We start from the raw sequence: 13,611 nt of genomic DNA on the forward strand, positions 1-13,611 counted from the left end.
CGGCCGAAAAACCTGGTGCGTCACTTTGTTATTTGGCGAATTTTTTTATAGCGTTCGCAAACACCTCGAGCTCCTTTTAAGAATATCGCCGTCACTAAACCAACAATACGACCAACCCTCGCTATCGTTTCTTCTTGTTCATGCCCAAACGACCAAACAATTGTCAATGAAGGTATCAAGGATCTTCTGTCGAAAAAAAGGAAAAATTGACAACTGCTGCCCAATATGTCCCCTTCATCAAACCAACGATACAACCAAGCCACGTTACCGTTTCTACTTGTTGTTGCCCAACCGACCTATCTTGACATAACCATAATGCCAAGTGTTAATTACCGTAAGTCATTGCCTAAGTCTAGGAACCCTTTACGCCTTAACATCAGTATACACATTCTCGTTACCATCCTCTATACACTTTTTTAAGGTGCTGACAAGGAGAATTTATTTAAAGATCATTTCCTTTATTCTCGTATCCTTCATGTGTAATTCAGAGGTGGCATGGTAAGGAGGACTAGGCAATAGTTACTCTCTCAGGCCATAGGGTATAGATCCTGACTGAGGCTCATAAAAACCAATTTTTGCAATTTTCAATTCGCCAACGAAAAAAAAATTATCTTTACCGTGTATATTACTTCTTTTATACTCTTGTCTCAAACATCGAAGGACTTCAAGCCCCAAAACACTTTTTTTGATTAATGACTGACCAATAAAAAGTTAGCAATTCAACAAATTTACCAAGAAATTAAACTTTAAACGCCTCAAGGATTTAAAGGGGAGGGTTTTTCCAGTTACTGTCGCGTTGAATTCTTGTTCCCGCGCGGTCGGTATTTAAAGGCCATTATTGCGTGGCGATAATACAACTGCTGTCTTACAGGTGGCCAGTTTAACTCTTTAAGGATGGGGGAAATGTGGTCGTATTTTCTTGAATTGCTGACGATACGGGCCGCGAAATTTTGTACTGCTTGAATCCTACTCAGGTTGTGCTCTGAGGTGTTGCTCCAAACATTACAACAATCATATAGCTTACCAAAGACTAAGGCATTAATAAAAATAGATAAGGTATTTGAGTCAAAGGCATCTTTAACTCGATTAATCAGGCCTAGGCGCGCCATACAACTAGACACTGTTGAAGCTATGTGATCATCATATGTCAAACAGGGATCCAGAATGACTCCCAGGTCTTTGGCAACGGCAGCCGGTGTAATTTTTTTTACCAGCATTTATCTCCTTTAAACGAGACAAAAAAAGATTGGTACCTATTTAGAGGTCCATCTCAAACTGACACGCAACCAGGTTCTTGAACAAGTTGTGATCAGTTCACCCTCTGCAGACATTTAGCCAAATTACTTGGTACAAGGCATCAGTCATTTTTCGCTTGGGGGGAGGGGAGTGGAGGATCTTGTGGGAATGTCATGGTTTTTCGTAGGGACGGAGGGGGAATTTGTTGTCGCCAAGAGAGTATAAGGGGAGGAATATACAAGATTGAGTGCCAATTAACTCCCAATGAAGGGGGGAGGAGGGAGAGGAATCATAAGAACATAACAGAGCCTTATGGGGGAATTAGGTAAATTTTATCATAACACAACCAAAATACCCTACACTTCCCCCCTCTTCACCGACGCAGGCTGCAACACAGCCCGCTGATGTCGTGAAGTTATATTACAATCTCACTTCAATAATTCATCAGCCTGCACAAAGAAATTATGATTAAAAAAAAAAAAAAACTGGCTGGCCATTGACCGATGTAATGGAGATCTCCTGTTTTATGCTGTTTACAAAACAGTTTTGGATGATTGCGTGGCAGGTGCAGCAAAGAAGCCTGGTCAGCCAATGCAAGGGAGTCAAACCCTCGATGTTTTTCTTTGTTAATGACTCAACAGCTGGTTTAAATGGTGAAGTTTATTAGAATGACTCATGTATTGATTTAGAGACGTATTTCGAACATTTAATGCTGATAATTTGAATTTTTCTATTAAGTATTAGGAAACGACGCCCCTAAGTCTGAAAATTGGAAGTAAAATTGGTTTATAAATTTTGTGAGCATTTGAAGTGAAATTAAACCAACTTCTTCCTTTCGAGAATATTCATAGAGATGAATGCATCAGTGAATCTCGAGTGTGAGTTGTGAACAACATTTGAGAGTTAGGCAAGAACATCATTATTGTCAAAAAATTATTTTCTTTGAACCAAGTTGTCTTGTTTTCATGCAAATTTACATTGGATAGGGGAATAATCATCCGTTCTGTTTAGAAAATAAAGTGTGATTCCAATTTAGCGAAGTTGATGCGTTGACCTGCATTGAAAACATTTTCTAATTTCTAGTGGAATACTGATGGAAGACAATTAAAGGGCAAATAAATTGGTACTTAATTCTTCTCATTCTTTTTTTTTTTTTTTTTTTTTTAAGAATGACTAAAACCTACACAGCGGTAAAAATCATTTTATTACGCCGCACGACTAGTCAGTTCCAAGAGATTTGGGGTCCCCTCTGTTTTATGCAGACAACTCGGTAGGGCTACTTCTTTCAATCAAATTTCAGGTGGATGAATGCTCTGATAAGAACGAATAGACGAGCATCGAAGTTTTGATTATAATTTTTGGGTTTCGGGAATCTTTGCCGATAATTTCATGGTGAGCAGAGCATAATCTATATCGGAAAGGTGAAGTTGTAAGACTAGAAAATAACTTTTAGATTGAAACCGTCCTTCGATGATATAAATGCATTGAGTTGGAAAACAAGGAACGATTTTACAAAAAGTGAACATTTTTAGTTGTCGGTTGGGAGTTGCAGATTCATACATTTTCTCTGTTGACGGAGTTGCGGCAAGAGCAACTTATCGATATGTCTTCATCGTACACGGTTTTCTTTGACGAGTACTGGGTTAACACCAGTTTAACAGTTATGATAGTCTACGCCATCGTGTCGTCGTTCACGGTCTTTGCGAATTTGCTTCTTTGCGTAGCATTTTGGAAAGATCCCTTCGGCGAGCTAAGGAGTGTGCAGAATTACTTTATACTCAATTTGGGAATCGCCGATCTTATCATGGGTATCATTTCAGAACCTCTGATGGTGGTAACTTACTGGAATAGTCACAGCCTTGTTTACTTCATTCATTACTTGTTCGCCATCATCTCCGCTTCTTGTTCTTTAATGAACATCACAGCGCTCTCCATAATCCGTTATTTTGCCGTTAAGCAGCCCTTTCAGACGCAGAGCATGGTAAACAAACGGAATGTTTTGATAAGCATCGGTGTTATGTGGGTAACAGCTATTCATTATCCCATTCTTCTCGTCCTAGGATGGAGAGAAAGAGCATTTCAGCTGTATTTATATGTTTGCGGTTGCATCATCCCTACTATAGTCTTTATTGTGGCTTATTTTCTGGTATACCGCACGTTACATCGCCATACAATTTCGTTAAGGCATCTGGAACAAGGGAAAAGTTTGGCTCTCAGAAACGCTTTGCGCACGGAAAGAGCGGCGACACGAACAGTTTTGCTGGTCCTTGTCGTATTTCTGAGTTTATGGATTCCATTTTTGATAATAGACTTCGCCATTGTTCAATGTCGTAGCTGCAGAACCGTTGAATTTCATCTTGCCCGAGATATTACCCTTTCGCTTGTCTACTTCAGCAGCGGAATAAATCCGTTAATATATGCCTGGCGGGTTAAGACGTTCCGTAGGGCGTTTATCCGTGTACTGGGTCTTCAAAAGCCTCTGGAGAGGAGCGTTTTCTTTTGGAAGAGGATCTCGAGATCTGAGGTTTCTCTACGTTTTCGCGTTGACAGCTCTGACAAACAAACTAAGATAAATGATTCAAGCATAAAATCAGGATCAGATGATGTCAGTGAAGGCCATGTCAATGAAGCATTAGAATCGAGTTAGACTTTTTTTTTTTTATGAAAACCCAAGATATCTTCTGAACGAGATTCTTAGGTCATTCTCTGGTTAGTTTTAGGTAAAGCAAATATCATTCTGATTTGTGTGTGTGTCGCATTGAGAATCACCAGATAGCGACAGGTGCATTTTTCCCCTTTTTTCGTAATTGAAAGTGATTTTAACGAATCTCTGTCGGTTGTGTGACAAACACAGACATTTGATTTCAACTTTCAAGTCAGTTGTGAAGTCAAATATATACAGGAACTGGTTACGAACTATTGTTACCTTCGCGAAAATGGGTGGTTATTCAATGCATTAGACAAACGAAAAAAATGACATAGAGACAAAAAGCGAAAGTTCCTTTTAATCGGTGCCGGAAAATTTCGAGAACACCTCGCAATCGATGCCTTGCTACGTAAGTTCATTGTAAAGAATGAGGTGTCATTAAGATGAGTTCTGCTTTTAGGTTTCTATGGCAATACAAAAATCTTTTGTCAAAGTTAGGTAACAATAAAGATGAAAATGAAAAAAATTAAATGAGTGACGAGCCAGATGTCTTTCTTCCAGACCAAGTTTAAAAGGGAAATGACGGGTAAACAAGATTCTTAAGTACAGTGGAATCCCGATTTCTTGAACCCTCGGTTTCTCGAACCTCGCGATATCTCGAACCAAACCTTGTTTCCCTTGGATTTGCTTCACTTGTAATTTCACCCCCCGATTTCTCGAACCAATTTGCGTTTCCCCTGGATGTTCGAGAAAGCGGGATTCTACTGTAATATCAAGTGAATCATCTCAAATGATCTCATCGTCACCTCAGCTGTTGTAAATGGCGCTGAAACGGATATCACCGAGTGAACTCACCGTGGTCTAGGAGGTATTTACATAAACATGCGGTTTCACAGACCTTTTTAAGCTGTTTTTGCTTCATACGTCTTAATTGCCCCAGTGTATTCGTATCCAAACGAGACGAATAATCAATAAAGCATTTGAAGGGATCTTTGCTAAAAATGTGCTTATTGCAGTTAGGCACCTTATGCTCCAGCTGTCATGTATTGATGTATTATATCCTCACGTATTTTTTTTTTCTTTTTTTCATATAGACTGGTATTAATAAGTATTCAATCGCTTCTTCTACTACGCAGCAACATTTGAGCGGAAAGAAACGACGTCCTGAGGGAGGAAGACTTTGGGAAAGAGATTTGCCTTACTTCGTTTACGCCATAGAAATGTGGGCTGAATTTCTTTGCTGAGATCCTTTTCCATTGTAAAACGAGTAAAAAGTGGTGCATCACTTTCTGATTGTATTTCTTGTAATTCTGGACTTATAACGAGGAACAGGATAAAAAACAAATCAAAGAGCAAACACCAAATGAATATGAGTGGATTACAATGCATTTGTGTAAAAAGACCTATGACGATCAGCTTCTGTTCGCGATCTAAACGTCGTTAATGCTATTGGATAAACCATATTGCTTCTCCTCAGCATAACTTTCTGCAACCCAAGCAAGCGAGCAAATGCCCTGCGGAACTGCGTGACTCTCCATGCGTAAAGAAGAGGGTTCACACAGGAACTGAAGTAGGTTAATGTCAGCGTAACGTCGCGTGTAACATGGAACGCAAACGATCTGCATCTGGTACACTGAACCATGATCAAGTCAACGAGAAGGAATGGAAACCAGAACGATAGAAATACAACCAGAACTATAAGCATCGTCTTCGTCGTGGATTTTTCCCTAGCCACGGCGTTTTTCAACGCAGCATTTCCAATCGAAGGACCCTGTTTGAGTGTTTGCGTATGTGCGTGAATTGATTTAAAAATCCCGCCGTAAGCCAAGAAAATAATCACACTTGGTAAAAAACAGCCCAGTCCGTACAAATAAATCTGGAAATAGGCGTCTACCCAGCCCAATAGCGGCAGAACGGAGAAATGAGCTGCATAAGTCCATATCATCGCTATGGAAACCAAAATCCGTCGCCGCGACATCACATCTTGGAAATTCAAGGGTCTTTTGACACAGAAGTAGCGGTGGATCGACAGCGCAGCCATGTTTAACAAAGAAGATACACCAGAAATGATGGCGAAGAGATAATGGGCGAGAAACACCGATTCGCTGTCGTTCCAGTAAGTACCAATAAGCACAGTTTCAGCGGCTATCCCCATTAGAAGATCGGAAATCCCCAAGCTAACAATGTAATAATTTTGCAGCGTTCGTAGCTGACGATACGGATCTTTGATGAACGCCGTGCAAACGAGCACGTTACCGAAGATTGTACAAAGTGAAATAAACACGTAAAATAACATGCTTGTGAGATTTGTGTGAAACCAGTAACCGTCAAAAAACATTGTTGGGTATCTCTAACAATCAGTAGAATTTTTGAACCGATCGACGTGAAGTAGAATGTCTTGAATTGTGTGGTGATGCTGTGAGGTAGATAAATGGGTCTTCCTGGTTTTCCTAATAGAAATATTTATTCGCACACCTCGCTGATACGGTCGCTTTCACGGCTTTCGTTGGCTTATTTAGCGTGAGGTATCGTGGACATATCAGCTGTGTGGCACTTTGCCGGTTTTTTTAATTACCTTTATTCACCTGCGCAATCTGTAATTCGATTATCCACTGAAAGGCCGCATACCAGTTAAAAAAGGAAACGTCAAAACGTCTGATATTCCAGATCATGCACTTAGGATCATTAGATTCCGCTAAGCGTCTAGGAGAGACTGATATGTGAGGTCTTTGACTCTCGAATCTTCCCAAAATTGCAAATTACAAAAACTGTGTCGCAGCGGGAAACAATATGAAGTTGCCAGAGTGCAGAAATTCACTCACCTAAAATTCGAATGAACCACAGGGGCGCAAATTATCAAAGTCACGCGGTTTGAAGGGTAGTTGTAAACATTTGCGCAGTACAATGTATCTTTCAATCCTTTATTTGGTATTATGAAACTTCCTGTTATGTCCCGTAATATCCCGCTGGGCCTTCTTGCCGACAGGACGGTGGTCGTTTATATCATTCCTTTCACAAAACCCCACTGTATGTCTACGTAGAGATCGCGTTGTTTAAGGTCAAGATTTTTACCCAGTTGACCAGGCCATGATTTTTGTTCCCAGGAAACGTTTTTCAAACTACGGAAAACAATACAAGTCTGTGTTTTCTTTAGCAAAGCGTTGAAAAAGAAGACAGGTGAATCTGCCTGCAAATGAATTAGAAGGCAATTATGTCAAGATAAAAATTTCAGTGTAATTACATCTGGGATGAGAAAAAAATAAGATTATTGAAATCTTCCTAATTTTTAAAATTAGGATTATCTTCCAGCGGTAGATCTTACTTAAATACTATTACAAAGGAGATAGAAAGTTTGAACATCTATACTTCGTTTGGAATCTTATTTCTTGATAAAACTAATTCAGTATCAGAAATTACATTTTTCGTTCCAAGCGCCTTCACAAGACTTTATCATGTCAGTGAAACTGAACGGACTCCTCTAAATATTCGTCTCTTTAGGGAGCATATGTCATTATTCTATCTGCCTCCGCCAAACGTTTACATTGAGAAAATGCGAAAATGAAGAGTGCTGCTTTGGCAATTGCATGTCAAGCCGACAATGGTCATCTTCATTTGATTAATCTCAGTTTTTTAATTACTTCAGATTAAATGAAAAAATGGAGCAATGCCAAAAATTAAATTTGACCATAAAACACAGTAACTAATTACAAGTTAAACACGACAAAAGTTTATAAAATGAAACGAAAGAAAAAGATCGGCTCAGCGGGAGAAATCTGTAAGAGATCAAAGTACGCGCTTTTTGTTTGCCAAGAGCAATGTATTTGTCGAAATCCCACCTTTTAAAAACGTTTGTACGGTTCAATTCTTTAAACGTAGCAGACCTTTCCTAGTATTTTCAAGAAATATTTACGAAAGCCTTACCGGTGCTGTAGTAACAAAACCCTCAATTCAAGCATTTTCATAAGTAAAATGTCCTATAAATTATTTTTTGAAAAGCTATTCAAATACAAACTGAAACAGGAAAGGATTACAAAGTACAATTGGTCCTTCACAAAGGGATTTAGTTCTCGAAATTGCTCAGTCTGCAAGAAATACGGAAAATGAAAATGATAATTTGTATACTGTGATTATCTTGTATTACAAACCTTATTGAAATAACTCAAATTCAGAGTTATTCTTTGTTTTAGCACCTTTGTCGCTGTAGAGGACATAAATTTATGTTACTGAGAAACTGAATAGCATCACCTTTTAAACCCTGATTCCAGTTAGTCGACCGTGTTCTGATTCTCTAACCAACCAGGCTTCAAGGCTGTCAAAACATATCAAACTATATGTGCCTTAGTGAGCCACGTTAGCAACCAGATAAAAACAGATCAGAAAGCAGGAAGTCTTCGGACAAATTGGTCAGTTTATTCCTGACAGACAAACGCAACTGCGTTACACATGATTCAAGAAGGGAAATTACACACAGTAGAGTTGTTTCCTTTAAGAAAATTTAAAACTTAATTTTAAATTCTTCCCGGATCATATTTACATCGAGCAACACTGACAAGAATTAATCGCTGCTTAGAAAATACAGTTTATCGCTTTAATCTTCTACTGCAGAACAACAGCAAGAGTAAATCACCATTAGCTATAGATAACAACAGAAGTTGGTGTACAGTCCACCTTATCTTGCTTTTTGATCAACTGATGCTAATTTCTAAAACTAATTCATGTTATATACTAAAATTTAGAGTTTAGACATTTTCATTGATGATAAAAAGAAGTATTAGGCAACACTTCCTACGACACACAAAAAAGCATTCCACACAGCTTTTAAAATGCAAAATTTGTTAACTCGCAAAAGAGACTGCAGCGACAAAAAAAACTAGTTGAAAAACGAATTTCACCAAATTCAACGAAAAGTGGAAGAGATGGCTGCAAAGTTCACCGAGTAGAGTACCTTATAAAAACATGAGACGAAAATGTTAGAATGTGAGAAAAAGGACGAAAAATTTTCGCTTTCTTTTATTCGCTTTCGATCTTTACCATCGAAAGAACTGTGCCCCCAGTTTAAACTTCATAACACTATGCACAAGACAATCGAGGTAGTAAATAGTGAAATTACATCCTTTCCTTGACATTGATTTCTTTCTGCTGTTTCACATGTTGTTAATTCATTGTCAAATGATGCATATTTACTTTTAACAACTACAGTTACATTGATTAATACAAAACCATAATTATTTTTAATGCGATGCACGCGAATGAACCATCTGTTATTTAATGAAATCGAATGAGGAGAGAAAATTATTCAGGAATCAACTGGAGAGTTTGGTGGTCAAGTTCTTTAGTGCACACACAAATTTGTAATCTCTTATTTAAGAATAAAGGTCCCGTCGATGATCAATGAAAATATTTCAACTGATGAAATATCAATGCGAGAAATTTGGCCCTTACTCTTTACAAGGAAGGAAAAAATAAAAAAAACAAGAACCATGTTAAGATTTTCCGCCTTACGAAGGCATTTCCATCGTAAACACATAATTCAGGACAAACTACTAACGCATGACCGAAAGGAAATAAACTTTGTCATTAGAGTGTGTGCTTTAATTTACCTTTGCGTCTTTGGAATATCCCACAGACAATCTGAACGCCCCAGACGTTTTTTGGATATGATAGCAAGAAGACTGTCGGTATCTTAGAAATCCAGGTAAGGACTACCAAACCACACACATAAATTTACTCTGCGTTGTAAGAACTGAATTAGAATCCGTCTGGCTTTCACAGAGTGTCATTCGCGCATCACCCAAGGCCTTAATAAAACTGTGTTTGCTTGCTAGACGGGCGCACTTTGTTCCTAGCAAGCTTTGATGTCATCATTTATTGTTTCAAATCCGGTAGCCGTCACTTTAGCGTGTTGGCAGACAGGGAACGAAATCTTCGAAGGTGACCAAGTTAAGTGTAAATGTTGACATCGTTATCAGCGAATAGGCGGGAATGTCTTGCTGTGACGGAAGACATCGTTCTTAGGATATCAGATATTAAAGTAACTGTACCGCGTTTTTTCGTTGACGCAAGGTGACAGCTTGAATTGTTGACTGCAGCTGCAAGGCACACACGTAAATCGTAAATATTATGCGGGTTTGATTTGCCCCCATCAGCTACTCGGCTTGCTAACAACTGCGATACTTAAAGGTTGCACTTGCCATGGCAAGTGAATTTTATCGGTTGAGCCATTTACAAGAAGTAATCTAGATGGGAACACAATTAATCTCTAACGAAAAATTTTCAAATAAATCTTATCTTCAGTATATCTTCAGTAGTGTCATCCCTGTTGGGCTCCAACAGGGAAGATAATTTTTTCCTACATACAAGTTGTCACTAACTGATGCCCCTGTTTTTCTGTTGTCGTAATGATTCTTAGATAAACTAACTTTTGTTCTATTCAAATTTAATAGTCAAGACTTCCAAGCAAAGGACAATTTCCTCATGAATAACAACCCTCGTCAAATATTAATAATTAAAGATATCTATCCGATTCTAGAGGCCATCCAATCAATTTTCCGAATTGGACTCTTCCCTGTTGATATTTTCTGCTGATTAATTCTCATCATGTTGTCAAGGAAGTTGATGGGAAGTTTATGCTTCAGTGGAGGGGGAGGGGGGGGGGGGAGATCGTGAGACTTAAAGATCATTGAAGGACGAAAGCTCATATTGCTGGAGAGTAAACGTTACTTATACCATATGATTACGTTAAAAAGCTCAGCATTTGAAATTTTTATCCCACATCCTGGCGGAGCCCTTATCCAATCGATTCCTTTTCAAACAGAAGTCTCAGACCCTTTAAATGCGTTCTCCCCAGCCTCAAAACAATTATAATGGCAAAAACGTTTTATTTTTTTTTATTCCAGCGCGCAGATAGAAACGCAGTGGGTCATAAATCACACGGAAGTCTGAGACCCTTTAAATGCGGTCTCCTCAGCCTCAAAACAATTATAATGGCAAAAACGTTTTAATTCTAATTCTAGCGCGCATATAGAAACACAGTGGGTCATAAATCACACGGAAGTCTGTGGCCCTTTAAATGCGGTCTCAGCGCACAGATAGAAACTCAGTGGGCTATAAATCACATATTTCGCAATGGTAAAGTGTTAACAAATAGTGTGTACAGTGAACTGACGTGGGAATTTTAATTCGGCCTCTGTTTCCCACAGAACCTTACTCTGTGAACTATGAGAATATCGTGATTGAAACAACAAAGTAGCGGTGTGTACGTGGACTCGACTGTTGATAGTGTGAAACGTGAAGATCGCTGCTTATCAAATCATTCTCTGAACTCAATTAAAAGTAAGGTATGGTTTAGTTTATATCATTAACTTTTCATATCGTGGGATATTTATTTTGAAATTCGATGTCGGATTTTCACCTTAGCGAAAATAGCGGCACGAGGTCATTGCACCTAGTATTAAAGGTAACTTTGGAATAAACAGAGGTCTTGAATTTGTAGATAACGATAAACTTGCCGTTTGAACCCTGAAGTAAACGGAAACCCAGCTTGAGTCGACACTTAAAAAAGGTAACACACTTCCGTTGGAGTGTTGGCTGCTACAAGCTTTGAAAACTTTTGAAAAGAGAAAAATGAGTGATTGTGCCGAATAAGACTACAGGAAGAAATACCTTGGGGACTAATGAAAATCAGGAAGGTACTCCCATATAATAGCTCTTGATCGTACCTTGAATTCTAAATTTGATTTGTCTTCTCTTTGCGGACCAGCCTCTGAGTTTAAATTCCAAACTGCAAATACCCCATAAAGCACAAAAACATTCCCGACCAAAAAAATAAAAATTACGCAAAAAATCTTCATTTTCAAAGAATCAAATTCCCTGTGTCGCAGTGATATGTGTGCCCCCCGTGATATGTGTATCCCCGTGATATGTGTACCCCCTCCAATATGGCGGCCAGTGATATGTGTATCTCTCACCCTCTTCCCCTCCAAAAAAATAAATAATTACTTTTTTTTTAAAATATAGACTAGTGAGCAGCACTTCTGCGAACAGTAGTGTGTAAAACTGTTCTTATTTTCCGACGCGTTTCGTCTAACTGTCGTAGACTTCTTCAGGGAGTTTTGCAAGTATAACTAAACGCCTGTATTTATAAGCCAAATAATTTGGATATATCAACACAGTTGAAATGGTAAATTGGCCACCGTAACGATTACAAAAGCTGACGTTTCGAGCGTTAGCCCTTCGTCGGAGCGAATAGAGGAATTGTGGGCTGTGTGTGTTTTTGAAGGCAGAAAATGGAGCTTCGTTATTGGTGGGAACATGGCAACGAGAAAAACAAGAATAAATTAGTGGAATGAAAAGCGTTCGTTGATCCCTGTGGGATTTAGACTGCCGGTTTGAAAGATGACGCTTTTGAAAGATGACGCTTTTGAAAGATGACGCTTTTGAAAGATGACGCTTTTGAAAGATGACGCTTTTCATTCCACTAATTTATTCTTGTTTTTCTCGTTGCCATGTTCCCACCAATAACGTTGCTCCATTTTCTGCCTTTAAAAGCACACACAACCCACAATTCCTCCATTCGCTCCGACGAAGGGCTAACGCTCGAAACGTCAGCTTTTGTAATCGTTACGGTGGCCAATTTACCATTTCAACTTTACGTATGACGCACGATCCTTCGCAGTAGATAGCGCTATTTATGCAATAGCGAAAATCAGACCTGAAAAAAACTAGGCCTGTACGGGACTCGAACTTTGTTGATATATCCAAATTATTTCGTTACCCCCACCGACGCAGCCCCAAGCAGTTTCTTTCGGAAATTTTTATTTTGGATAGTACATATACATTTGAGGAAGACTGAAACATTGCAAGCAGATATTGTTTATCATGGAGTGTAAATCACGTTTAATAGTAGATTAATACTATCAGTTAACAATTATTTTTGAGGCGTGAGTAGTCCAGTGGTCAGTGCGCTGGACTCTAGGTCAGATGGCCCGGGTTCAAGTCCTGGCTGGGGCTTGACGTTGTGTCCTTAAGCAAGACGCTTCACTCACATTGCTTCGTCTTCTCGGATAGGACGTAAAGCCGGAGGTCCCGTCTCCTGCACCTATCAATTAGTTAATTTCGGCAAGGGACGTTAAAGAACCCACATCACGAGATTACTGTGATGTGGTCTGGCCTGTTTACTGGGAAGTGGGGGAGGGGGCATCTGTAAAAATTTCTCCTTTATTAATTGTAAACTGCCGCCGGCAGTCTGGAAAAGTCCCCCGCACAGTGTTGTAAAGCGCATTAGAGCATTTACATGGAAATGCGCTATCGAAATTGATCTATATTATTATTATTATTATTATTTACTTATGTTGATTTATCAATAAAAATACCTGATCTTTCGCATGTAATTCAACTGAATTGGTTGGCCTGTTGTTTTTGTGAGCACTTATTAGACACAACATACACTGCTCGGAAATAGAAAAACATCCAGTTTGTCCATACTGGCAAATACTGGACAACGAACATTGAGCAAGGAACATTACTCTCAGGCGGAGATTGATCATCTTTTTATATCCATTGTTTTGGCTAATTTTAGCTATGCACTTTCAGTCTATGGGGCATCTGAGTCCGATCTTACGGTTGTACAAAATTTTTTAGACCGATGTCATAAACGCGGTTTTATTTCATTTCCAGTTTTTATCAAGAACCTTTTAAACAAACAAGACCGAAACATTTTGAAGAAACTA

At 38.9% G+C, this 13,611-nt stretch overlaps 2 protein-coding genes across 3 annotated transcripts; one reads left to right on the forward strand and one right to left on the reverse strand.

Moving 5' to 3' along the window:
* Positions 1-2,172: 2,172 nt before the first annotated feature.
* LOC111342773 (histamine H2 receptor-like) lies at positions 2,173-5,514 on the forward strand. Of its 2 annotated transcripts, XR_015994867.1 has the most exons (2): positions 2,173-3,956; positions 4,978-5,514. XR_015994867.1 is itself a non-coding variant. In XM_022949891.2 (1 exon), exon 1 carries the CDS (start codon positions 2,840-2,842, stop codon positions 3,881-3,883), a length of 1,044 nt encoding a protein of 347 aa, XP_022805626.1. In that variant the 5' UTR covers positions 2,173-2,839; the 3' UTR covers positions 3,884-4,417. The 2 variants fall into 2 exon arrangements, 1 of the variants encoding a protein (XP_022805626.1); XM_022949891.2 differs by lacking the exon at positions 4,978-5,514 and having other exon boundaries at positions 2,173-4,417.
* LOC111342774 (octopamine receptor beta-1R-like) lies at positions 4,224-9,965 on the reverse strand. The gene is made up of 2 exons (XM_022949892.2): positions 9,484-9,965; positions 4,224-7,070 (listed from the first exon to the last, which is right to left on the reverse strand). The coding sequence occupies exon 2, from the start codon at positions 6,219-6,221 to the stop codon at positions 5,262-5,264; it is 960 nt and encodes a 319-aa protein (XP_022805627.2). The 5' UTR covers positions 6,222-7,070; positions 9,484-9,965; the 3' UTR covers positions 4,224-5,261.
* Between the last annotated feature and the right edge of the window lie 3,646 nt (positions 9,966-13,611).

Source organism: Stylophora pistillata, chromosome 13, assembly GCF_964205215.1.
Source record: "Stylophora pistillata chromosome 13, jaStyPist1.2, whole genome shotgun sequence".
In the NCBI taxonomy this organism is placed as follows: domain Eukaryota; kingdom Metazoa; phylum Cnidaria; class Anthozoa; order Scleractinia; family Pocilloporidae; genus Stylophora; species Stylophora pistillata.

Excerpts from the sequence above, each read along its gene's own strand:
- LOC111342774 (XM_022949892.2), bottom strand. The coding sequence starts at position 6,221 with ATGTTTTTTGACGGTTACTGGTTTCACACAAATCTCACAAGCATGTTA.
- LOC111342773 (XM_022949891.2), top strand. The coding sequence starts at position 2,840 with ATGTCTTCATCGTACACGGTTTTCTTTGACGAGTACTGGGTTAACACC.